Here is a 27103-nt window from a genome sequence, read left to right as displayed (position 1 = left end):
TAACATGATATTATAATACTAGAATACAACACTACATTGGTATACAGGGTGATTAAATGTAGGTGTTAAAGCTTTAAAGCAGTAAATTTATAGCCCATTGTCGTCCACTGCAAGATACAGATATACATAAGGGGATATTCTATAATCGCCACGTTTGGTAGGAGGATTGACGATCTCATAAGTATAAATAGTGAGTAAATTGTGTGGTAAATAGTGAGTAAATAGTGTGGTAAATAGTGAGTCAATAGTGTGGTAAATAGTGAGTCAATAGTGTGGTAAATAGTGAGTAAATAGTGTGGTATTATGGTAAGGAAAAGACAATGCTGCCCATCCTCTGGAAAATTATTTGTTAGCAGAGGCAATCCTATTGAACCCGCGAGATACGATCAAAGTCTCAGTCTCCTGCCGTTGGGCTACTACTGCTTTCAATAAATTTATAGGTCACTTATTAATAAAAACCTTCAAATCTTTTACAACTATTCCCAATCATCTTCTATAAAGTGATGACTTTGAATTATGTTATATTAATTTATTTCATCAACGGGAGTACAAAGTCTGCTGGTAGTATTCCAAAATTTGAAAGATCTTTCACTATACTATTAAATTATTTATTATTTTTGAAACGGTTGATTTTTGTATAGCGTGTATCATATATTAATTGGCATTCACTGCTTAAAAGCTTTTATATCAATAACCAAACAACCTGTATATTAACCCTTTGCGGTCGGAAGGCGCCTCTGCGGCGCTACGGCTATTCGGGCCGCACGGATAGCGCGCGATCGGCGACAAGTGTTTATTTTACATTACTTTAGCTCCAAACGATAGGAATGCCTTATTGGTACTTGTGAAGGTTCCTAAACTGTTGACGTCCTTTTAAAATTTTATTGGACCTACAACATACCCGTGACATTCGCGAAAGTCGCGTCGATTTGCCACCTAACCCATCCGAAATATCGTTGTCCGTAAAGGGTTAATAAAATACAGTATGATTTAATATTATGAAAACTGTTGATAGACGTAAATAAATATATAAATGATACTTACATCTCGGCAAAAATGCGAACAGCAAACTCGTAACAGCACATGTCAAGTAGTTGACTACCAGAGTCTTCTTCCTTCCGTACTTGTCCAGCACGATCACCACAACCACGTACGCCGGTATCTCCACCAATACCACCAGCATGAAGCTCACGTATTTATTACCACTAAGTGACACAGAATTTATAGATAAACCATAGTACACTAGCGAACAAGTCATCCACAAAAACGAACAAATAACAAGCCTCTTCCATATTATGCTGGAGCGAATCGCTTTCGAGAATTGAGATTTCTTATCACCAGTTTGATTTGGTTTGAGCAGCGGATCGCCTAGTGCATCCAGGTCAAGGTTACGTGGATCCATGTTGTTGATCTTCGCGGCTCTCTTTAAAATCTTGACGGCTTCATCTCTTCGTCCTTTACTTAGCAACCATCGGGCGCTTTCGTTCATGAACCAGACGTATGCAGCGACTAGTATCGCGGGCGTGTACAGGATCAAGATGTAGGTCCGCCAGTTCTGCACGAACCAGGCCAGTAAAGCCAGTAGCATCACCCCCACCACAAACGTCATGTTGCACATCGCCGAAACTATTACTCGTTGTTTCAGGCCCACTAATTCTACAGCTGTAAAATAAAAATACTTTTAAGATCTAAAAATGGATTTTGTTTAATTTATTGTTATTTATTTATTCAAACTTTACGTTTATAATACGGTTGTTTATATCATTGTTATCATTTTAGTCGTAATATGTCCACAGCTGGACAAAAACCTCCTTCGTCCGCGAGTGTTAATTCACGCCCAACTTTCAAAACCATGGCAGCACACAGGCATGAATTCACGCATTAGCATTAGTGAGTTTTCTTTGATTTTTATCTTTTTTAAATAAGATAATAAAGCCTTTCCACTGGAATACTATTTCAAGTACTTATTCTTTTAGTAAAAAGATTCTAAGATTTAATTTTTATCTGTTATATAAGTTTTAAATGTCAAGTACCGCGCGCGCCATGACGTAATAATGGCTACGGACGTTGGGCGATAACGGCCTTTTTGCCGGGAAGCCGTCAAGGGTTAATAGATTTCTAGAAAAACCGGTCGGAGCCAGCTTGTAACTAGCGCATTCCGACAACTTTACCAAGATAATATGTTCACCTTAGAAGTGGACCTTGCCGGACCTGAGCTTGCAGGTTCGTGGTCTTCACTGCAAAACCTTAAAGCCTTCTATCGTGCGCTATGTGGTTTTGGCCCATGTCACTTAGCATCAACAGATGTTACTTATGACTCCATCTCATAGAGAAACTGACCTCGCCAATGAAGCCCAGAGTAAGAGACCGCGTTTAATATCAAATGCCGTTTAACAATTCAATTCCAACGACATTTTGTCCGGTCGTTATCATTGTTCGTTTTGAAATAAATCTTTTCGGCTGCACAATTCGCAGACATTAATTGCGCGAGATTTCGTTAGCTGCTACGCTTAATCAAACTCGATTCGTTTCATTGTGTTATAGTTCAATTCATCTTGGTGCTTGTACATTCAAATTGTACGTGTGCAATGTAAAGTTGCATTTTTACAAGCACACACAAAACTGTCCAACAAGATCACAGAAGAGGCATTCCGTTATTGACTTGCGTTCAATGACAATAATATTTTAAAAATCCATTGTTAATTGGAAATAATAATAAGGCGTGGGTAAAACCCTTTATTAGGTGAACCGGCGAAATAATAAATGTCGTGGGAAGTCCCTGAATGTGAGCAGCGCAAGACGGGTCAACGAGGCTATCTTTGGGCATAAGCTATCGGCTGAAATTATGATGAACCAACGAGAGGGATAAGACAAAAAGTAACATTAGGGGATTCCCCCGTACAACACATTGTAGAATATGACTACCCACGCTTCGGAGTAAAAAGGACTAACTATCGAAATGTGTATTGGCATTTTGTACAAAATATATTTTAATAAATAATATAATCTTTGCGTTTGGCACTAATCGGTGTAACATAACTCCTGAAGATGCTCCGTGGAGGGGTGAAACACGTGTTCAGTGATTTGGCGGTGGCAGTTGTGTGATTCGCATTGTTTGCCACATACGCATTTATCAGCGGGCTTGCGGGCGGTGCACTTTATTGCACGACTTCCACTGCATGTGCAAAATGACAAAATATTGGTTGGTTTTCTCACTTAAATATATTTTAATTTAAAGTTGTAGATCGGTATAATATATTATGAAAAAAAGAACTACATACCTAAAACATAAGCAGAAGGGTAAAGTCCTCCTCCGAATCCGGCCTCCAAGAAGTGCATCACGAGGTAGGTGTAGTAATCCGTTGAAAACGCCCTCGCAATACCGAACGCGAAGCTTGCACATGACGCGATCCCCACCGCCACTTTTCTTCCGAAGCGATCCGAAATCGCGCCGGTCACCATCATAGCGGCAAACATTCCGGAGTTGTGGACCGTGCCCACCAGCGCCCTCTTCCAGTCCTTGCATCCTAGGTCGAACTGCATACGTAATCAAATTTAAGAAACACGATATTTATTATTTAACTCTTTATCTGTACTATAACTATAACCTTTAGAGCAGAGTTCCCCAAACTTTTGTGTCGTAGACCCCTTGCCATGTTTTCCCGTGTTGGGTAGACCCCCTACTTACCTGATATTGATTTCCTGTAAATTTCTAACTGTAGTGAAGTTTAGTGTTAAAACTTTAAAGTAAAAACACATGTTAATTTATACATTTATTAATTGAATTTAAATTAAAACTACTCAAAATAAAATTTTGTATCTGTTATGTAAAATATACGTAACATATTAATAATTTTTTACTTCATAGGTTATTTTATAAATAATGTAAATGTTTTGATATTATAAGATAGTATGATGTAAGTAAATAGGTACTATCAGTGTATGCGTTGAGATCCACTATCGTGGACCCCCATTTTCATTTCATGGACCCCCAATTTTTTTTTCGCTGACGTAGACCCCTTGCAGGTTGTCATAGACCCTAGGAGTCGATATAAACCACTTTGGGAATCACTGCTTTAGAGGATAGAAATAAATAGGCCCCCGCTATTTGGGAAGCCAGCGGTAAGTTCTGCGCGCTATGTAACACGTCGTGTACAGGTAAACGAAATATTTAAAAAAATGAAACTAATTAAAGAGTAATTGGTTATTGGTATATAAATCTAAAAGCGTGTATGGGTCATGTAAGGAAGCTTTAAAGTCTTTGCATTTAAGTAAAGTGATCACTATGAAATATATGTTACATTAATATATATATATATTTTATGGAATGCTACGCGTCAATAATTATTGCAAGTCAAAAAAGTCTATAGCGAAAGATAATAAAAGAATTATTAATTTTAATACGTAGTAATTCGAATTGAAAAAAAAACGCTTTTCCTTACTATATAATCTAAACTTGGATTACTTTTGTGTGTGACATGAACTAATTGACAGTAAATAAGCTATGCTTTCGTGCTTTTAGAACTTATATAATTATTTCTAATCAATCACCCTGTATTAACGAGTCGAGAAAATTATTATTTTTATTGGTAAATAATAAATTCAAAAATATAATCGCCATTTAATTATAGTTTCTATTCAGAGTACGCTCATCAAAAGTTTTAGTAGAACAAACAGAAATAAAAATAATAATTGAATGTATTTAGTTCATTGGTCGCCGATATATTTATTATCTTTATTGTACATATTTATGTAAAATCACTTTGATATTGGATTAATGGACTCTTTATGATAGAGTACGGATAATTGCGAAATGTACTTGCGTTATCAATTGTAGTTGATTTGTAATGTATAATGAACGAACTGCATTAATATTGTATGTTGTCTAAATAGGTATATCAATACGAGAAGGCGATCACACGAAACGCGTACTAAACGATTTTGTAACATAAAATCTTAATATGTATTACTCGTGGCCTTGACTAATACATATAAAAGTAAATGGTCATTTGAAATGTTTATGTCCAGCAGTGAACATGTTGATATGATGATGAAGAAATGGTGATTTTATTATTAATAAATAAAATAAATAATTAAAACTTATTTCGGAGCGATTAATTCATTAATTGAATGTTTATAAATTATTTCAGACACAGAAAGATTACAATTTTGACACAGTCAAATATTCATTATTGTTTTATATAGGTAATGTATAACATATTAACTTAAAATAAATAAAGTATAATACATGTTACTGTACAATATATATTATAAATATAATAAATAAAACCGCAAAAGCAAAAACATTATAATTTTTCTCGTATTTTTTTTTAATTTGTTTCTATCCATAAAAATGCTCTAAAGCTGTTATCGAGGTTTGTATTTATCTACACATTTGATGATTCATTTTTATTTATAGAAACTCGACCCTTGTTAAGGTAAACAGGTGCATTAGACTCACATGAATCATTACACTCCGAGTATGTAAGTAGATTTATATTGCAATAAAACATAGACACTACTTAATTTAGGAGAACAAATTTAGGTGCGAATGAAGACGCCAGCGTTCTGTACGGCTGCATTTAAATTACACAGATTTACAGCTGCTCCAGGATTAATTTACGCCATTTGGAGAGTTTAACAGCGAGTTCGCTGGCGTAGCAGCGCACTCTTTACCCTTACGACCGAATTAAAGCTGAGGGTGTCACGTGAACGTTTCCTGGGGAAAGGAATCTAGAGGGAAAGGTTGATATAACGTCTTCTTATTAGATATACTATTTAATTCTTAAAATTTTAGCCCTGTTAATTCACGATATTTTTTACGTCAAATATTGTATCCAGATTATAATTGAATCATCAGATATATCGCTAAGCCAAAAACTCGAGAACGGCTACAACGATTCAGCATTTTTTAATCTTTCATTACAAGGTGACGAAGGTTTTCGAAAAGAGAAATATAAGAAAATTTACGAAAAAAAAAAGACATCTGTCCCTACGTATACCGTATATCAATGAAAATGTAATCAAATTATTATCAAAATCTTTCAATGTATGAATAAAACACTTTTTTATATAAGTAATCGTAGTAAACAAGATATTAAAGTAAATAATATTGATCGATCTGAAATACGTTTTACTTATTTAGTTTTTTATACTAATTTCGGCACGTAATTATCTTTTGACAGTACGAAATCTTTGAATGCAGCTTCTATCAAATACAATTATGATAAGTATGAAACAGGGCAGTGGGCAAGTGACATAGGGTACAGAACAGATGGCCGTTGGCGCCTTAAGGCCTTGTTGTGTGTGGGCGTATACAGTGAACAGAAAACCTTAAAGTCCATCCTTTGAAAATTTATGACAGAGGTCTATATCCAACGATAGTTTTGCTGCTGAAATGGTGATTAATTCATCATCCTCATATCAGTCGATGGACGCACTGCAAGGTATAGGCCTCTCCCACAGATATTTTTTATGTGTCCCGTTTTTGTCGAACTTCCCCTGTTTTCGATACACAAACTATTTTTACAAAATATACTTTTTTCATCAAATTATTTTCGTTCTCATCTTTTCTCCTTTTCAATGTAATTTATTCATTCATTATTTTATTCTTCACAAATTCTTTCATTCCTTTCATTTTTTTCCTAATTCTTTCATTCATCACCTACATACACAAAATGTAAACATCACTACAGGTGTACATATTGTTCTGTTTTGCTTTATTTTATTTCTTTTATTTGCTTTTTTCTTACACTCCCTACAGATTTTCACGATGACCGCCATGATACTATATCGTCAGTCAACCTAGTTGGAGGAAACTTTTAGCATTCATAAAATTAGTATGATTATAACTTACCTCTTTAACAAAAGATTTTTCGCTTTCGTACACGAAACCCTCGCAAGGCACGGTCTCGTTGGTCGAGAACTCGTCGGGGCTGCACTGAGATACGGTGTGATTAACGCTAGCATATCGTCGGCATGATTGTAGCTTGTCCGTCTTGGGGTCCCTCGGTATCGCGTAATTCAGCCACGATGTATCGTTGAAAGTCTCACAGCCGTTGACTTTGCATCTAGAAATATAAAGAACAATAAAAATATATTACTAAAAAGAAATGACAAAAATATATCATCTTTGAATCCAATTAATAAAAAACTAGACGAGAAATAAGAACCATCAAACATGCTTATTGTATGTATTGTTATGCTTATTGTATTTTATTTCGTCTAATGTTAAGAAATAATGTCTACGATGGCACATGCTTGTCTAAAATATACCTATTCACTCTTGACTTTAAATTGAAATAATTTTGGAGTAATAATACAGGATGATTAGATAAAGCTATAAAAGAATAAAATCTATAGCTCATTTGCTACCAATTAATGTAGGGTATACCTAACATATCTAAGGCTTTAGAAATACTACAAACATAATGACAATATATTAAGAAAAGAAGTTTTTTAAAACTGAATACCAGACATTAATTCCTATTTACTGTCGAGGTTTGCAGACTTTGTACTACCAGAAGTTATTAACCTGTAGTAATACAATATAAACATACTTAAGAGAGATCACTCTATACAGGTGATTTAAATATTACGATTAGAGAAGCTTATGTACAAGTTTATCTGGAAAAAATACAAAATAATTTTGAACAAATTTCTGTATATAATTTTTTTTTTGGACCGGACTGTGAATGCTGCCTAAATGGCATTTGCAGATTTCAAGGTTTGAGGTGGCAGGACGCAGAAGACGCCTAGTCTAAGACCTATAAAGTAGTGAAGTTCAAGGTCTCCCGAAGGAGCCTCGGCTCGGGCCGCTATGTACTATTTTACCGGATTGAGAGGCCACCCGCGCTCTCAGATCGCTTCGGTAAACGCTTAATGGAGTGATCAGGCTCAAGGACTCCCACAAGGGGACCAAGGCTTGGGCCACCACTCGTCGATACCTGCTTAGCATTCCGACACAAGAGCGGTCGAAAAGACCGAACCTCGGCTTGGCCGATTGCTATAAAAATTAAATACGTAAAATATTCGTTTACACAGAAGTAGACATTTACTGTAGACTAGCTGCCGCAAACGTTGTTTTGCAAAAAAAAAATAAAGTTTTTAATTAACAAATAAAAAATAAGGGTTGATCGTAGAGGGGTGAAAATTTAGGGTTGTATGTATTTTTGTATGCTGTGTCATAAAAAATTTTTTGTCTAAAAATAAAAAAAAATTAGAGGTGCACCACCCTTAACATTTAGGGCGATGAAAAATAGATGTTGTCCGATTCTCCACCCTGGCCGATATGCACGCAAGATTCACGAAAATCGGTCGAGCCGTTTCGGTGGAGTTCAATCACGCACACTGTGACACGAGAATTTTATATATTAGATAATCTATGGCAAATATTATTATGTTATTTGTGACATTATTACTGTTTTATATTTTATATTTAAGTTTTAAGCTTTGAATTTCGTTTAATAATTTAATTTTAATGCCTACTATCACAATACATTGCTCTAACTTTGTCTATCTGTTAAGATATATCAGATAAAAATGTAACCATGTGTATGTACAACTTAAATTTTATATTGTAATATCTGTGATACTACTAAATAAATAATTGTTATAAATATACTTTACTTTACTTTATTGGAGATAAACAGTAACAAAAGGCAGTAAGGAAGTACAAACTTAGAAGCTTAGAAATATAAAATTAGTTACAATTGTTACCTTATAACTATCTCACTGAGAACGTATAATGATTTATAGTCAAACAATGAAAAAACAAATAAAAACATTACTAAACAGGGATCAAAGACTATGGTTTATATATTTATATTATGTTTGTTTATATATTCATATTATGGTTTAAATTGTATTGTATGTACTCAATAATTTCGAACGAAATTGTCTTTTAAAAGATACGAGAGAGCACGAGAATATATCAATATCACTAACATATGAATTGTGTAGATCACACATTCCGTATAAGGGTGCAACGTTTACCGATATTTGTCCTAGCCGTTGATAAAAAAGAGAGATCTAGAATAGATCTAGATATAGCAGATCATCTTATAAGAATGAATACATAGACTAAACAATAGATAACGTGAATGACTTAGACATAAACATGTTGCGTAAGCATTATTAAGGAAATATGTCAACAATCCGATTTCCTCGAAGCTCAAACCTGACAATAACAAATCGAAGAGAAACATCAAAAAGGTGACTTCCAATAAATTGAGATAAGAAAGACAGTATAAGAGTAGATACGTCAAGTATGGGGATGTAAACATTAATTTAACATTATAAAAGTTTATTAACTAGTCAAAATCAAAATACTTGTTTTTATCAACACTGCTTTCTATTTTGCGGCACACCTACAGTTAAACATTGTTTATTTAAGCCCATGGTAAGTTTTGAGTTTGACACCTCTGGCTGAGAATCATAGAGAAAAACTAACTCTACAAATAGAATCCCATTGCAAGGAATCGCACACCAAAGTTTAGTTTAATACTTTTATTCATTGTAAAATGTTAATAATTTTATTACAAAAACTAAGTGCGTCGATTTAAAAATCTGATACATGGAAAATCAAAATAAGTGCTAATATTATATTTAATATTCATTTTATTTATTTCACATTTAATCAATTAATAAACTGAGCACTCTGACATATGTTAATATTTTTATTGGAATTCGACAGGCTTACAACTTCTGGCAGTATAGTCTGTAGTTAAGTACATAATAAAAATAATAAAAAAAAACTGTTACAATAATTATTTTTATATAATAAATTTGAGCAAGTTGCATATTATTATAATCGATATATGATGTACATATTAATAACTTTGTTATAGATAACATGACGATATTAAAATTATTTTTGGCTACATTTTTTTTTTCATATATTTCACGGCAAATTTACAGCCTTTTGACACTGCACCCGATTCGAATCCAAAAGACGTAACCACGTGACTTTATGTGAAAATCTTAATATAACTCCGTTCAACTTACCGGACCTTCTCAAGAAAAAATCTAGGCATAATCTTTTGATGAGTTGGCCCGACACATTGTCCTAAATCTCAAGGCATTTAACGGTTTATAGCGCTTGGGTAGCGACTTGAAATAAAAAAATGTACCAACTAATATATAATTGAGTAAAACTTATAAATTTTATTGTTAATATGTTTACATTTTAGCTGTATTTACCAATAAGAGAAAATTGTGTTAGAAAAATCGTAAAAATTATAAAACGCTAACGCTGCGAGGAGAAAGACCCATATCAAATAGCGGCAACCCTCTCCCAACTGTCTGCGTTTAGTAAAAGCGAAAAAAAATATTGTAAAAATAAAACATTAGCGATACAAATTAGAATTAATTAAAAAAACCTTAGATATGAAGACATATAACTTCTCAAAGTTCACTGAACGTGCCAATTTTCTATTTAAAACTGGATGCGACTTTATATCACGTATTGATCAATAACATTCATATCTTATCTGTGGTACACGGACACGCGGATGCGCTCGCGGATAGATAAAATATCGCTTATCTAGATGAGTCATTGTTATCGTGTTTTCACATCTTGATATACTGAATCTGTCTCGTGACTTATAAGCACGTTTTGATCACACACATTAGGTTAATTCGATCGATTTATTTTTAAATGTGGTATGATGGATATAAAATCTGGTTTTTATAAATTTACAGATATGAAATGAAAGACTATGTTTTAGAAATAAAATCATGTAAAAATATTTACAAAAATTATAAACCCTCATATATATTTTTTTTTCGCTTACTAGTCCGCCTTTGACCATAAACTCGCGGAAAGCGATGATATGGTCGAAGATGAAACACGCAGACAGTAATTGCCTTTTCACTCTGACCGTGAAGAGACCTGGGTTATATTTCTCAGGAATACCTTCATATTCACGCCCATATCAAAAGTATTTATGTTAAAACATATCTCTCGGTAAATGATTGTTGAAATGTAATAAAATAAAAACGATCCTAAAACCTTATTTTTTCTTATAGAAATAGAGCAGAAATCTTGGGTTCGATTCGTGAATTTTATAACAATGTCTATCGTATATAGAAAATGTAATAAATATCGAATACAGTATTGTAGTCCGCCATATCTAGAGGTCAATGACATGTTTCTAATTCTTCATGACTTCTACCGCCGGTTCGATTTACGAATGAACAAATTCGAAATTTAGAGATTTAATGAAAATTAACACGACAATCTGGTCTGTGTGCATATAAATTATATTGTAAAAAAGTAAAGTCAATTTGTTTATAAAAAGTAAATTATTTATTGTTTATTTTTTTAAATCAATTTCCGACAAATTAATTCTGATCCGATAAAACGCACTTACGCCAACGCTTTTTTTAGTCCTCGAAACAGTCTGAATAGTATTTTTCCGGTAAAGCCTACAAAACCTTCGTCGCTTCGGTTTTTATCTCCTAATTGTGTCAAAACAGCGTCCTCGCATTGCCCTTTTGAATTTGCTGAATAGTCAGAAGTTGCACAAAGCCAAATAAGTCGAATACAGTAGTTGCCGAACGATATGAGTAGTTTTGTCGCTTTTTTCGAGACTTGACGAGTTTGACAAAAATTGAAACATTTGACAACGATACGGGTAACTCGGAGATAATTAAAGCTTTTGGCTTCGTGGCAAATGTTATAGACAGTCCTAACAAGCTAGAAAAAAAAGTATCTGCCTCCCTAATGCTCGGGAGTTTTAATGACAAATTCTTCATACTTTTTCATCACAGTAGTATTGATAAATTTAAAAAGGATAGCTATGTATATAAGGTTAGCACTAGAAATAAATATAAGCTTATTACCTTTTTATAGATTTCATAAAATTTTAAACTTTTATGTGGGCAAATGTGTACAGTATAACAAAACATTCTCAAATTAAATCTTTAACCTTGAACATAAACATTAATTTCCTCTTTATATTGCAATTTTTAAGTTATAACGTAACTTAGAAATATAAGACTCTACTAAGGATATTGTAAAAATGAGCGCAATGAAAATCCACCATCGAGTTTGTTGTGGGCTTTTCTCAAATAAAGGCGCCTGGGCCTCTCGTGGGGATCAATCTGATTCTACAATCCGATAATCCAATTTTTTTTCAAAACTTATACAAATGGTTACTAAATGATTAATCGATTCATTCATCGAGAAACATTAGTAACTAAGCTTTTTCGTAGCAATTTAAAAATGGAACATCAATTTTCCCGCGTCAATGTAGTGATTCACAAAAGAGGTAAGGTTTTATACGAAACTACCGCTCCAATAAATTCGAGTGTAACGTCAATATGTCGCATTAATGAAGCAACATTAATAGCATTTACCCGACAACCGCAGCGATATATCGCTCACACAGCCCAGCGCAGAATATCCCATTGGGCGACATTATCATATTTATAATGCATCATAAATAAACTAGCATGGCAACATTCGACCTTCGTCGAGGTCGACAAGTGTACCGTTATGGCACACGCACCGCGTGCGCTAGGTTGCCATGAGTGAATAACTTGCGTTGTATTACACTATTTTTTATTTCCATATACGCAAAAAAATTAAACACTCTTTTACTCGCAAATTCTTCTTGAGAACTACACTTTGAAATAAACGAAATGACCTCAAGGCAACCACATAAAAAAACCTGCCAATATTTTTATTACGTTTTAGTGTAGATATTGAAACAAAATATCATTATTATTTTAGCTATAGGAAGTTCATTGATGTATATAGGTCTCCCAGGAATAAGGAGATATGTAGTCGAAAAAAAGTAACCATAGCCCAACGGATTGGAAAATCGAAGTAGCAGTGAGTAGGCCACATACCACGTATAACAGATAACCGCAGAGGCGTTAAGATTCTCTAGTTGATACAAGTCACCTACAAGGTCGATACGACCTTGCGGAGATCATTGGAGAGTAGTAGATGCAAGCTCCTTACAGTCGGTTATATTAGGAATCTTTGAGGGAAGCGCAATCCAAATATAAATAAAAAATACAGCAAATAAAAAAAAATTATTGTTTTCTTTCAGAGCAGAGTAAATAAATAAGTCCACATAAATACAATTGAAATAGATAATTTGTTACGTAATAACATTAACATGACTCGCAAATATTTTTTACAACGTATGAATTGCTTGAAAAAATATATATGCGAAACGTGATCACAATAGTTACAAAAGGGACAAGTAAAAATTTTACGTATTTCATAGGGGAAAAAAGTTGGAAGCATATGAATTTAAATATTCAAACAGCTGGGTCCAACGCTTCATACGCTGTAGGAACGTGTACAAGTTAACAAATAGAGGGGTGAATTTTCATGAAAAGATTTTATTCTTAAGAAATTTCTAGAAAAAAATATAACTGCGCACACGGTTCAACAATAAATGCCATTTTATTCCAAAATCACATCATTGTAATAAATATATTTTTATACCAGAAAATTATCTTACAGTTATATATCAAAGATTTGTTAATATTATCTAAAAGACATATTCTTAGGGAGGATCCCTTTCAGTTATTGTTACTGGAGGGAGGTTTATGTTCAGCAGTCTTATAGCTGAAATGATGGTGATGGACATTAAATTTAAAAAAAAATTAAAAATAATCATTTTTGTAGTCGTAACAATATACAAAGGATATCACAGAGTACATACTCCTACGTTTATTTATTTAGGTTTACCAGCAGTAAAAGGTTAAAAGCTTATTAAAAGTTACCGTATAATAATAGTGCTGTTACGTGTTCCTTTACAGGTGACACAATATTAAAAATTTACTATATACTACATTGTAGAAAGAATCAATTCATAAAAAAATTAATGAAAAAGTTATCGCACATAAGAGAAAACATATGGCTTGCGATTTTAGATACCAAAAGAGCCCTTGATTTAAAAATGATTTCTCATTCCTTCTTCATTTGTATTTTTAAAAATAATCAATTAAAATCATAAAATCTGTTATGGATACAGTGAATTATTAAAATGGTTTCTAAATACTCCACGAGTATAAGAGTTGCGGAAGATATCTCTATAGATTATTTAAACGTGAACTAAAAATGCGTAACATTTTTTTAATTTTTTTTTCTAGATTCGGCTAATGTTAGTGCTTTATCACCACTTAACTATTAAAACCAATAGTAGTAGACAGACTACATACTATGCAGAACAGATGGCCACTGGGGCCTTAAGATTCAAGAGTTGAGACCACGGATCAGCAAGCACAGCGTAGGTGATCTACAAAGACATATGACTTTGTTAAGGTCGTTGAAAGAAGCTAGATGCAGGCCTATACAGTAGTCCTTGTCTTACAGCTAAAATAATGATGATGATATGTATTAAAAATTCTTACCTGTATGTTTGCTCCTGCGCTTCAAATATGAATCCGCATTCGTAAAAGCTACTTAATAGCACCGGAAACAGAAGCAGTACGAAATTCAATAGGTTGTATCTTCCGTAGGGGCCCAGGCTCTCTAGTACTGAGTCCAAGTTGATAGGTTTCTTTGCCTCGTCCATGTTACTTAGTGCTTAGCGCCTTGAATGTTCCGAAGTACTCCGGACCGATTCGACGACCCTCTGAAAATAGATTGGAGTGCTTAGCATTGAGACATAAAAAAGGAAGCCAGCTCAAAGCTAACTGTACAGAGAATTCTAGAACTAAATGTACAGAAATAGTTTGAATCGCTGATGTTGCACAGAGTTTTTGTATTGGAATCTTTCGATTTTAGTTGGAATCTCCTCTCTAATTTTATTTATTGCTTTTCCTCCTTCCGAGTTTGCAATCGCTTGCCCGTACATTTAACTTTTCTTTCCTTTATTAAAATATATATAAAATAAATTTTATACATAACATTTTCAATTCTATATGGAGGATTTACTTTATGGAGTTTTTAACTATATTTCTTTTTGCACGATGCGTTAAATTACAAATTTATAGTTCTATTAATATATATTTAAAAAACACTGTATACTAAGGTAATATGTAAGCACTTATAAAAGATCAATGTTTCATGGTGTGAGTGTAAACATATAAAATAAAGTTGGACAAGATAGCACAGACCTTCTGTTTCTTAGTTTTAAATCTAAATATAAAAGTATGTTATTCAATAAATCTTATCACAACATTCTAGAGTTTTTAGTTGATCGAAATATGTGGAACTTTATTTGTTCACTCGTTTACATGATTGACATTATAGTGTAAACATCAAAAATAGTTAATTTCCATTAAAAAAAGGCAAACGATGAGATATTGGCCGGCACTTCTCAGCAGATCAGTCGAAGGTAGATTACTAATTTATAATTTTAATATCATCGACGACTCAAAAATGCATGTAAAAGCCGACTTGAATAAAAACATTTTGTGAGTATTAATGCTTTTTTATCCTTTACTTCAATAATATTTTCGCAGTTCGAAACTTTAATTAAACTTAGTAACGACATTCATTGAACACCTTAAATTTATATATTTAAAAATAAACCCCCTTTTCCCTAAGTCATGCAAAAAACCGTACACTATACATTTTTTTTAGTTTATTTCGACGCCACAAGATTTAGTGTCTAGTTTACCTAAGGTTGAATGAGAGAAAATGTAGACATGTAGTCCACTTGTCATATGTTTTTGTGCAAACTTTAAATAAAATAATTTAAACACAACTCAGTCGTTTTACTAATTTTATATAATTATTATCTGACCAGACAGATGTTTTACCTTAACAATGAAAAATCAAAATTTAATAAATAAAAAGTTTGCGTTTTTGATACACAACATTACATGGTTCGGTGCGTAAATAAATAACACAATGGAAGCAAGTTCCCGCAGTTGAAGTCGTAAGTATGAAATGATAATAAGAATTTAATTATTTAAAATCGATATCGAAAGAAGCATCGACATGTCCATCTCTATTTAAATATCTTTCTGAGAAACCTCACGACGTTTCATCGAACAAACTTCAATTTATTTATCGAGCCTAATAAAGCAATGAAGCTACTAGTGTTCGGAGAGTTCGTGAATCGTGAAAAAAATATTAAAAGGAATACGCTGTCTCAGAACAAAGAATATAAATTCGGAATTTTTTTTAAAAAATTATAAATATTTTAGACAGCCTTTTTTTTAAATGATGTTCATTATTAGGTTCTAGTGGTTTAGTGTGCTTTGCCGTCCACGTGATAACCATCATCATTCATGATTTATTCCTATGCCCGCAAGATGGGGCAGAGGGCGTCCACAGTACGTCGCCATCCCGAGCGATCTTGAGCCTCGCGCTTTACTTCGCTCCACGTTATTCCAACTGCCTTCACTTCTGCAGTGATCGTCCGCCGTCAGGTTTTCTTTGAGAGGCCACGTCTTCGCTATCCTTGAGGATTCCTTTCTAGGGCTTGCCTCGGTATGTGATCTGGGTCCCTTCGGAACGTGTGGCCTATTCAGTTCCACTTGCGGCGTTTGATCTGCTGGTCGATCGGCATCTCACCGCAGCGTTTTCAGAGATCTACGTTGGAGACTTTCTCATGCCAGTATATAACAAGAATACGTCGAAGATAGTTGTTTGAACGAAGACTTGGAGTCGACGTGAGATATCTTTAGTGACCTTCCACGTCTCGCATCCATATAGCAACACGGTTTTCACATTGGACGGAATATTTTATGCTTAACTCTCCTAGACAGTTTCCGTGATTGCCATACAAAACGGAACCGTGCAAAGGCTGCTGTGATTACCACAGGTGTTAAAAAAAATTTTCTACGTGTAATATTGGCGTAAATATAAGTCATTAGTGTTAACTAAGTGGACCTCTTTCGTAAAAGGAAGACGCGTATTTACGCGGCAACACACGCTGTGTTAGAATTACCGTGTTAATTAAATTACCCCTAATTAATGGGAATAAATGTCTCTCTAGACAATGACTCGTACGGTAAAACCTACTTTATTTTGTAATTAAAAATCCCATGCACTACTTATTATTTTTTAATATTATTATTTCGCAACCGTCAGCAATGCAATTTATGGTTAGAATTTAAAAATAAAATAAACAGACAAATCTCGCTTTTAACATTCCCGTATATTTTTAAATAGAGAACACAAAATCGCTTCCCGATTATCACATTGAAATGTCAGTTATGAATAAACACCGAATTAAAATAATGAGACCGCAATTTATTTGTACAGTCACCGCCACAATTACGTCGGCGACAAACCGTTTTGTACATTTCCACTTGACAATACTATTATGAAAATAAATCGCTTTGCAATCATTACAGCCGCTTCAAAGTAAGTTAAAATAGATAACTGCGCTATATGTGGCCGCAATCAGGTGATTGACCAGACGGTATCCTAAAGGCGATTATACACTACACCGAACGTCGATAGCTGCATCATTTTTTTTGTTCAACTAAACTAAACGTAAACCTCATTGTATTACCTAAGCTAATGGGATGTTTTAAAGGTTTTTTTTTATTTTAGCTAGTATCAAACAGCGGCAATCCCTCTCCGCCTGCATTCAAAAACGTAAGGAACAGATGTCTACATTGTTGATTTAATCCAATATTGTAAAAAGCAAAAGACCCTAGCGACACAAAAAGATAAGCAAAAATAAAAAAGCTCGTTCCTCGGGGGTCCCTAGGCTCGAATTAAATTTTTAAAAATTACATTATTCATTACAACGAATTTTTGACTCCGCTGAGGACTTACTTCATTTAAGTGGTAACTCCATGGCGTGTCTAGCCGTAAGGGCTCCAAAGACAGAACCATGGCTTAAACAGGTGCTATGAGAGGTGTCAATGTAAGTTATAAGACTCTCTCTGCCAACGCGGTCAGTGCTGACCGTCAGTGCAGTTTCCTTTTAGGCATGCTAAAAATCATGAATCTGTTTGAAATTTACTAAATTTTTTTTGCTTATATTCTTTTATCTTTAACCGAATGTTACTTGCTACAAAAGTCAATTTGAGCCATTATTTATGTATGGTGTTTTCAATAAATTTCGTTGTAAAAGTTTGACATCACCCAAAGGCCTGAACGAAACGAAAACCCTCGTAAAATGCGGTCATCGCTGACTGACGCGGTTTGAACTAAAAGCTTATATATCAACAATCACTGACCAACACGGCCTGGATAGGAAACTGCATTTTTTCTTGGTGTAGAACGCGTTAAGAAATGCAAAAATCAAAATAAATATCAAATAGAATCGTGACTCGATCGAATATTACAAGAGTTGACAGATTTTTAGAATATAATAAAAATACGCAGGCATTGACCTAGTATATTCATTTTCATTCATTCGGTGATAAATCCTTTAAAAGATTCATCACTGTGGTACGACCACGTTTGAACTAATAAACCAGTTGTACATAGAGGTACGAGATAGAGGCTTCATCGCTTAAAAGAAACTGGAATTTATCGTTACTTTGTTGCTAAGATCGATATAAAAATTAATAATTGTAAAACATCATACAACGAAAATTTTCACATGATAACGCTGTAACGTAATTTTTAGGTAGCCACTAAATTGTAAAAATAAATGACAGAATGGTGAAATCTACGTTAATAGGTTAAGACAGTTCCATTTTCGAATTTTAAAATATTTAAATAACTTTAGTGTGATTAAAGCATGTAATCGAAATTTTGAGAGAACTTCTGAAGCTATCAATACTTTGGTGATGGGAAATGACATCAAAGTAGATCCAAACAATTAAGAAACAATTAAATTGTAAAATACGTAAGATTGAATCCGGGGAACCGAATCCATGACCAAAGAACACAAGCCTATACCATTGGGTAATCACTACTCAAAAGCATTAAAGTACATGTTAATTATTTTAGATAAATTACAAAATAGTCATAAAACCATAAGATTATATATACAGCCATTGTAGACGTTGGTGTAACGCTAAAGAATTTCATATAAATCGGGTCCAAAAACATGTAAAATGGTTAGTATTTATTGCTAAATGAAAAATTGTCACTGCTAATTTCTACTCAGTAAAAGAGCACAATTAGCAGAGATAATATTTTTAAAAGAGACTATACGATATCAACTTTGCCCATATCACTGGTATGATTTTTCGATAATTACACTTTTTAAATAAAACATTTTTTTACATTATAAAAATATATTACAGAAATGTCCAAGTAATAGTTGTATGTAGTAATAATATACGCACTCCTTAACCAATATAATACTTCTGTCTCATAGATAAACAATGTATTCGACATTCATGCATTTCTATCATCATCATTTCTGCCGTAGACATCCACAGATGAACACAGGCCCATAGATTCCCTAAAAACACTGGTTGGATGAGGGCCACATCCAGGGTGTCCATTAACATTTAATAAAAAAATGTACACAAATACATTTAGTGTTATTATAAGTGAGACAAAATGATTAAGCACAACGACTAAGGGAATAAAAAAATTAAAGAAAACCGAGTCGACCGCTGTAGTGTATAAGCGTCTTTACAATTGCAAACACTGGTTTGGTTCCACTTTATGAATCTCGATCGTTATAAAATAAACTTTATCTTTTATCTCGATGTGTACGGAAAGAAATTATTTTTCATAACACAGGATGCATATATAAATCAGCATAGTTACATGAGACTACTATAGACTATTCCAGGAAAATAATACATTTGACTTGTCAAAAAAAACTGATTTAAATATGTCAAGAAATATTTTATTATAATTAAAAATTTAAGTAATTATTTTAGGTTATAATATACGGAACGATTGGTTATAGGTGCTCCAAAAGATCGCTCTTTTTTAGCTCTTATGTTATCAAATAATTAGTCCAAGAAATAACACATAGCGTTATGATAATATAGTAAGAAATAGCGTTTTCAAAAATCGAATAACAGATTGAAATTCATTATTATTCTGTCCCTGCAGAATGTACTGTCAGAAGTTATTGGCCTGTTGCGTTCCAATATAAAAAGCTTTTCCATTTTTATTTAAACATCGGATATTAAAAACGAATAACAAATGCCTTGCAATGATACAAAAAAATATATGAAAACTACAATAAAAACAATCATTAGTCTTTGTTAATTTCCTTATTAAGACAGAATTCATAGAAAAAAATAAGAAGAAGTATCTCTACGGCTGTACAGCTTGTTTATAGGAAAAAAAAAACACTTGCCCGATTACCCTCAATTATTCTGTAATATTTATTATAGCTAAAATCAAACGATTTTTCGGGAAAACAAAATTGTTTTCTTTAAAATAATATGGCGTTGCTATCAACTGATATAAACCTTGTAACCATGAAACTATTGAAAATTTTAATAAGAATGGTGATAATAATTTCTTTGTACATTTGTTGAAAGCAAGACATCTTTTTCGCAAGAATAAAGACTTAAGTAATTTAAGCAGCATTTATAATTCATTTTTATCTTCTTCTTTTGCCGATGGACGCCCATTGCAAGGCATAGGGCTCCCTCAAAGATCGCCACTATGACCAGTCCATGCTGCATCCAGTGACTTCCCACGACCTAATGTCGTCGGTCCACCTAGTGGGACGCCTGCCCACGCCGCGTCTACCGCCTCGTGATACAACCTCTAGGCCCCAAAGGCCACCGCCACTTCAGACGACCAATTCTCCGACCTACGTCAGTGATTTTGATTCTAGCTGATCACATCAGTGAATTGAATAAATATATATCTTAAAGTCTATTTTACCCAATGGAAGTTATATGATATTTCATCGTAAAAACCTAGACGAATATTCTATCGTGCATATCTTCTTAATATTCTCAGTGCAGTTGATTGCCCTGAACTATTAAGCAGGATTGGATTACGTTCGAAAACCTAACCTCTTGTATATTGCTAAATCAGTATACCGGCAGAACTTGTTCATTAGAGGTTTGGAATAATTCTATGAAGTTTCTTTAACGTCTTTATATCTTTAACAACAACTATAAAAAAATGAATTAAAATTAACTTTATGCAACCTACATATATTGCCAAAATTTCGGCATCAAATTTTTTCAGGTTTCTAAATTATTGCAACTTTTTAATACTTTTCGTATGCTTAATTAACCTTTTTTCTAATTGCATGATGAATAACATACATAATAATGAGTGATAAGTTTTGTATTAAAAAAAAACAATTAAAAGGTTAATTGAAAAATATATTCGTTTTAAAACGGAACCGATTAGAAAGTTTTATAATTTCAATTTTTGGTACCAAAAAAGAATTGAGTTTAAATCGTCGCTTTCCTCTCGGCCCATAGTCACTGTAAAAGATAGGCCTCACCCAAGGATATCTGTGTGAGGGATATACCATATTCGCCAGGCTTGACTGACGGGTTGACAATCGCAGTGTGGTATTATGATACGTAGATAGTACTGCTATATAATTAATGCACAACGTGTATTATATATAAGACTGTATATATGTCCAGAGAATGGAACCCGCAACATACGATCACAAGTCAGTCCTTGGAAGCTCATTTTTTTGCATTATTACTATTTATACATTTATTGCAATAATGCAGTTGTCATACAAGTTACAAGCCTCATAATGTATTAGACATTTTTTTGTTTTACCTAAAGTGGGTACAAAAATACAATTGTAAATATTTGGAACATATTCTTTCTAGTAAGAAATTAGACCATTAATATTATATAAATACGAGAAAGAACTTTGTTAACTAAAATGTTCCAGAAATTTCCAAACCGTTCGTCTATAATCGGCTTATGTCTCAATATGTTTTCATTACGAAAACGCTTCTCGCGTTACTAAAACCGGATCTGATTTTCTCGTAAGCCATTTGTAGCGATGCCCCTGAGCCTAAGAAGTTTGGAACCAAATATTAATAAATAAATCCTTTAACTATAATATCATTTTTTAAAAAATATTCTCGTCTTTTCCATCGAATCGGTATTCTCGTGGCTGATTGTCCTCATCCTCTTCGGTGTTTCGTCTAATGGGGGGGGGGGGAGTTATCTACGCCGCGTCTACTGGCTCCTGGTCGCTACTAGGAAACCTTTCAGCCTCAATGGCCATCGGTTGCACGAGTGATGTGTTTAATGGAATCAGGCGATATTTTACGGAAATCCATCCTAAGTAAGAAAAGGACCAATAATTAACCTCTTCCGCACGTACAGTGGTAGTCGTGCAATAAAGTGCACCGCCCGCCAGCCCGCTGATAAATGCGCATGCGGCAAACAATGCGAATTACAAAACTGCAACCGTTAAATCACTCAACACGTGTTTCTCCCCTCCACGAGGCATCTTCAGGAGTTATGTTACATCGATTAGTGCCAATTAGTGACACTGTGTGTGTTCTCAGCGGGCTGGCGGGTGTTGCACTTTGTTGCACGACTACCGCTGCATGTATGGAAGTGGATAAATATTGGTCCTTTTTTACGAATGATGTGCCCTGCCCGTTGCTTCATCATACGAGCAATTCTTCGAGTTTCGTCAGTGATCTTAAATCTTTTGCGGATCTCCTCATTTCTGATTTGATCTCGGAGGGAAACTACCACAACCCTCTCCATTGGTCTCTGGGTGACCTTGAGTCTCTTTTTGACCCGTCGTGAGTGACCGCGTCTCGAATCCATGTCATCACCGGCAACACACATTGGTCAAAGACATTTGTCTTCAAACATGCTGTATATAAGTAGGATTCGTCGAGTGGTCTTTTTTTCGGAGTTGGACTTACTAAACTGGACCGATTGTCACATATATATCACAGTCGTCTACTTCAAGCGTATGCTATGAACCTACTAAAAAAATTAAGCGTTCGGTGTCACCGTCGATCTTTCGAACATACGCTGCTACACTAAAACTCTACACCAACTGATATTACTCGAGATAAATTATCTGGTTTTAAGTTTTTTTTCATTCAATAGTCGGGATGCTGTAGTGTGTTAGATTTATTGAGGTCATAAACCTGTCCGGACTTATATATATATATATATATATATATATATATATATATATATATATATATATATATATATATATATATATATAAATTATAAAGTATCTATAGCTGATATTAAAGACGAGCCGTAATCAAATATAATGCTCATTTTAATATTCCCTTTACACCACTTAAAAAGCTTTGTCTCGGTCTGTGTAAGCTCCTCTTACTTTTCAGAACTTAAAAGCTTTTCGAACCGCGTGCGGGCGAGCTTAATGCAAGCTGCTGACTTCCCGTACATACGTCCCTACGTTCGCGATTAAATTAGATCCAATAAATTATTTACGGCGCTAATAGACTAGCAAAGCACTGGCTTGCTTTAGTGTTCTTCTTTTGCACAATTATTCACTTTGAATTACTTATGTGATCATATATGTGTAGTACCCGGCAATAAATATTGCACTTCGAACTTTGGAAGGAGACAATCGGCTAATTTCGGCTTCGTAGAGCGTTATCTCTGTCGCACGTCTTACAAAACGTCGCATAAGTGGTGTGGTGCAACATTTATCGATGGGTAATGTACACATATGATACTATAAGTAATTACATAATAAATTGAACAATTGTGCATTGTTAATTGCATTCGTAAATTACATATTACATTTTGTTTTCAGAACTTGTAATGCTCCCACGCAAAGACTTAACGAATTAAACTATATAGACTGTAATTTAAGTTACTGCTTGTATATTGTGAACAGTTTTAACAATATACAAACGACACTATAATACAGTTAGGCTTAAGGCTATGCTCGCGATAATCGGGGCCTGGACGGATTGCAAATCAAGTGCAGGAACGGAGCTAGCTTCCTCTTTATGCCCCTAACGACATCTAGATCTGTCTTTGAAACAAAATAGTTCCACATTCGTTTAGTTTTACACGCATCTTACAAACTTTATTTATTTAATACGCCTCTTTTGTTGTCTCCGCAACATTCTTTATGAATTTTCGTGAAACTTTTATTTATTGGTTAATAAAGATTTAATTTTTTCACAAATAAAACCCGGACAAGATAGCAGGATACATTGTTTTTTATATACAATATCACATGATCGTCACAATGTCAACCTGAAAGACGCCTGCAAGGCATGGGCCTTTCCAAAAGATCTTCACAACCTTCACTATGTTGGTCTACTTAGTGGCAGCCTACCCATACCACGTCTACCGCCTCGTGGGCGCTTCCATAACCTTTCGGCTTCAACTGCCACGTCACGTGCAATTCTTTGAGCTGCATCGGAGAGCTTGGTTCTTCTGTTTCTGATTCCTGATTCGATCTCTCAGCGAAAGTATGAGGATAGTCCTGTACTTTATTCTCTAGGTGACCTTGAACGTTCGTTATAAAGCCCAACGTAAACACCAGGGTGGTGAGGGATACTGTTAATAGGAATAAAACAGTATAGATAAGTAGGTACCAATTAAACTGCACATAAAATAACTAGTCAATTAATAATAGTAAAATAGACTAAAATAGAATTAGAAAAGTGTAGTATTGTATTAAAAAAGTCAAACCAAAAAAAAAAAGAAAACTGTGATATAAAAAATAGGATAAGTAATAAAATAAAGAATAAAAGAAATGTACTTAGCCACCTAAGAGTAATAAGATGATGGAAGGAAAGCGGTAAAAGCAAGAAGGAATGAAAGAACAAAAAAAATGCAAGATATTGGTGGATAAAAGGTAAGAACAAAAGAAATTGATATGTATAAAAGTAAGTGAAGAATAAAAATAAAATAATTGAAAAACTCATTTTGTAAATAAAGCCCCTGATCCCAACAAATTAGGGGTACGAGAGCCCCACCAAAAAAAAAAAACGTAAACACCACCACGTACCATTCCTGGCGATCTCATTTATATATATTAATATAATAACATATTTTTTATCAACATTCTATACATAGTTAATAAGTGCAAAAGGCTTATCTTATTATCACACCGCACTACAGTTGCAAGGGTCAAATGTATCGTTCAATTAAATGACGTAATTAAGTAGTCAATCCGTAAATTAACCTTATAATTCTCGTAACTCGCTCAGTGTGAATCATTTCTTAACCGTGAGAACTAATTACATTACTATCTAACTCTATGAGCTATTTACTTATTAATATGTACTAGTTTTTATTGCTCCATTAAATTTAATTGAATGTAACTGAATTAGATATCAATTGTCAATTGGGTAATGGTTTAGCTTACACACACACATATATATATATATATATATATATATATATATATATATATAGTGCAATGATTTCCAATAGTGGTACACGTTCGAAATATACAGTTTGATTGATTATTGGTGTAAAATCTTTAGAGAAGTATTTTTTTTAACCATTTATGTTGTTACATAGCTATTTTATGACTCTTGTCGACAGCCCTCGTTACTCACAAGATAGGTGATATTCTAACCGGTCCTATTGGACATCTGGGGGAGGCCTGATGATGATGAGCCATTGTTGGGAGACGTTATCAACTAAGTCCGCATTGAATGAAGATAAAACATAAATTGCATACAAACTTATCTATATATAAAAAATAATAATTTAATTTTTAATAAGCTGCGGTTTGCCGCGAATGTAATCAGGAAACTGCTCTCTGAAGATGAAGGCCTTCCCAAGTTCGTACAGGGTCACTGCGGTTAAGCCAATCAAGTGTACACAATAACAAAACCAATATAGATTACTCTCATGTCGATAATGTTAAATAACATTGCTGATAACATAAATAACATGCAGATAACACGGTGTCTATCATTTTAGATAAATATGAGTGCGGTTAAAATATTGCATGGACATTAGTATACCCAGCTAGTTGGCCTGGTAGAATAGTTTTAAATTGTCATTTCATTTTTTCATTTAAATTAGTTAAATAAAGTACCTAATGTACCAGGCGGACACAGCCCTGGCCATAATTATACTAGCATATATGTAATCATAAATGAATTAACGAAAAAAGAACGATATTTTAACGGCTCTCTCTTTCTCTCTCTTAATAATAATGAAATAATACATAAGATTCAATTTCGTAGATCAATTTAAAACAACGATGACTCCATGACTTGAGGTAATTATAAAATTATCAATGGGTCCCGTAGATAAATTAACCATATGATCATGTGCAAGTACAAATCGTTTCAATATTTATTTTATTATTAATAACAGAATTTAAATTGAAGTCATATGCTCCGCTTGCCGGTTCGTTGTCTCTACCTTAGGGCCCCAATGGCCATCTGTTCTGTGCGCTATATAGCATATCCACTGCCACTTCTTTTCAACAGTGAACACCTACTGCAAGGCATAAGTCTCTCCCAAAGATCTCTTCCCACGATCTCAATTAAACCGTCGGTCCACCTGGTGGTCTACCCACGCCGCGTCTACCGGCTTGAGGTTGTCACTTGATATCCTTTCGGCCCCAACGACCTTCGGTTACATGAGCGATTTGCCCTGCCCACTACTGCCACTTTAGACCAGCTATTCTTCGAGTTACGTTGAATACCACAACCACTGCTACTACAACTTCGAATCAACAATATCTCTATCTCTATCGAATCAAAAGTATTTTAGGATGAACTTCCTGGTAGACCATCGAAAATTGCACGACAATTTACTGTTTTTATACAAACAGATTAACGATTCTATTCTCACACCATTGTTATGACGCGCCACCGAAAATACCTAGTAATTTTGTTTGAAAACTTAAATATAATGTCTTAATCAAGTAGTTAAATTATGTAAAAACTATAATAATATTAACATTTTTCTTTTATCATGAGATTAAAGTTAATTCGATATTATATACATATATACACATAATAAATTGGATAATCGATTGATAGCTACCAATAAATGAAAAGGAAATAGAATCCATAGTATTTAGCGTAGATGCCATGGCGATAAGGTAGACAGAACGGAGGAGAAGGAATACATGAGATGCGTAGAGGCGGCTATCAAACGTTACATAGTCATATATGAGACCCGGGTACTAGAGCTTAGGCATCTCAAAACGTAGAAACCAGGCTTCAAGTCTTCCGCACTGGTGGGCCCCACAGGATTGGAACACAGTTATTAACACGTTCCGTGCCACGGCAATTTTTGAAGATTTCCCATTCAAGTCGCGTGGGGCGTATACCACCCTCACTTTAAAAATAAAAAAAACTCGTTTAAAAC

The 27103-nt window shown here is 34.0% G+C and overlaps 1 protein-coding gene across 1 annotated transcript in view; it reads right to left on the bottom strand.

Moving 5' to 3' along the window:
- The window catches only part of LOC137923206 (organic cation transporter protein-like), a 55626-nt gene that overhangs the window by 9218 nt on the left and 19305 nt on the right, over positions 1-27103 (bottom strand). The window contains exons 2-5 of the mRNA XM_068766386.1: positions 14377-14600; positions 6857-7070; positions 3282-3537; positions 1045-1662 (exon numbers count right to left, since the gene is read on the bottom strand). Coding sequence (XP_068622487.1) covers positions 1045-1662; positions 3282-3537; positions 6857-7070; positions 14377-14540 — 1252 coding nt within the window. The 5' untranslated portion in view covers positions 14541-14600. The remainder of the gene's footprint in view (positions 1-1044; positions 1663-3281; positions 3538-6856; positions 7071-14376; positions 14601-27103) is intronic.

The sequence above is a fragment of the Battus philenor genome, unplaced genomic scaffold, assembly GCF_028537555.1.
Source record: "Battus philenor isolate CCGP_79_NKW_IND1 unplaced genomic scaffold, ilBatPhil1.0.hap1 SCAF_21, whole genome shotgun sequence".
NCBI classification, from domain to species: Eukaryota; Metazoa; Arthropoda; class Insecta; order Lepidoptera; family Papilionidae; genus Battus; species Battus philenor.
This window is presented reverse-complemented; position numbering and strand designations above follow the sequence as displayed.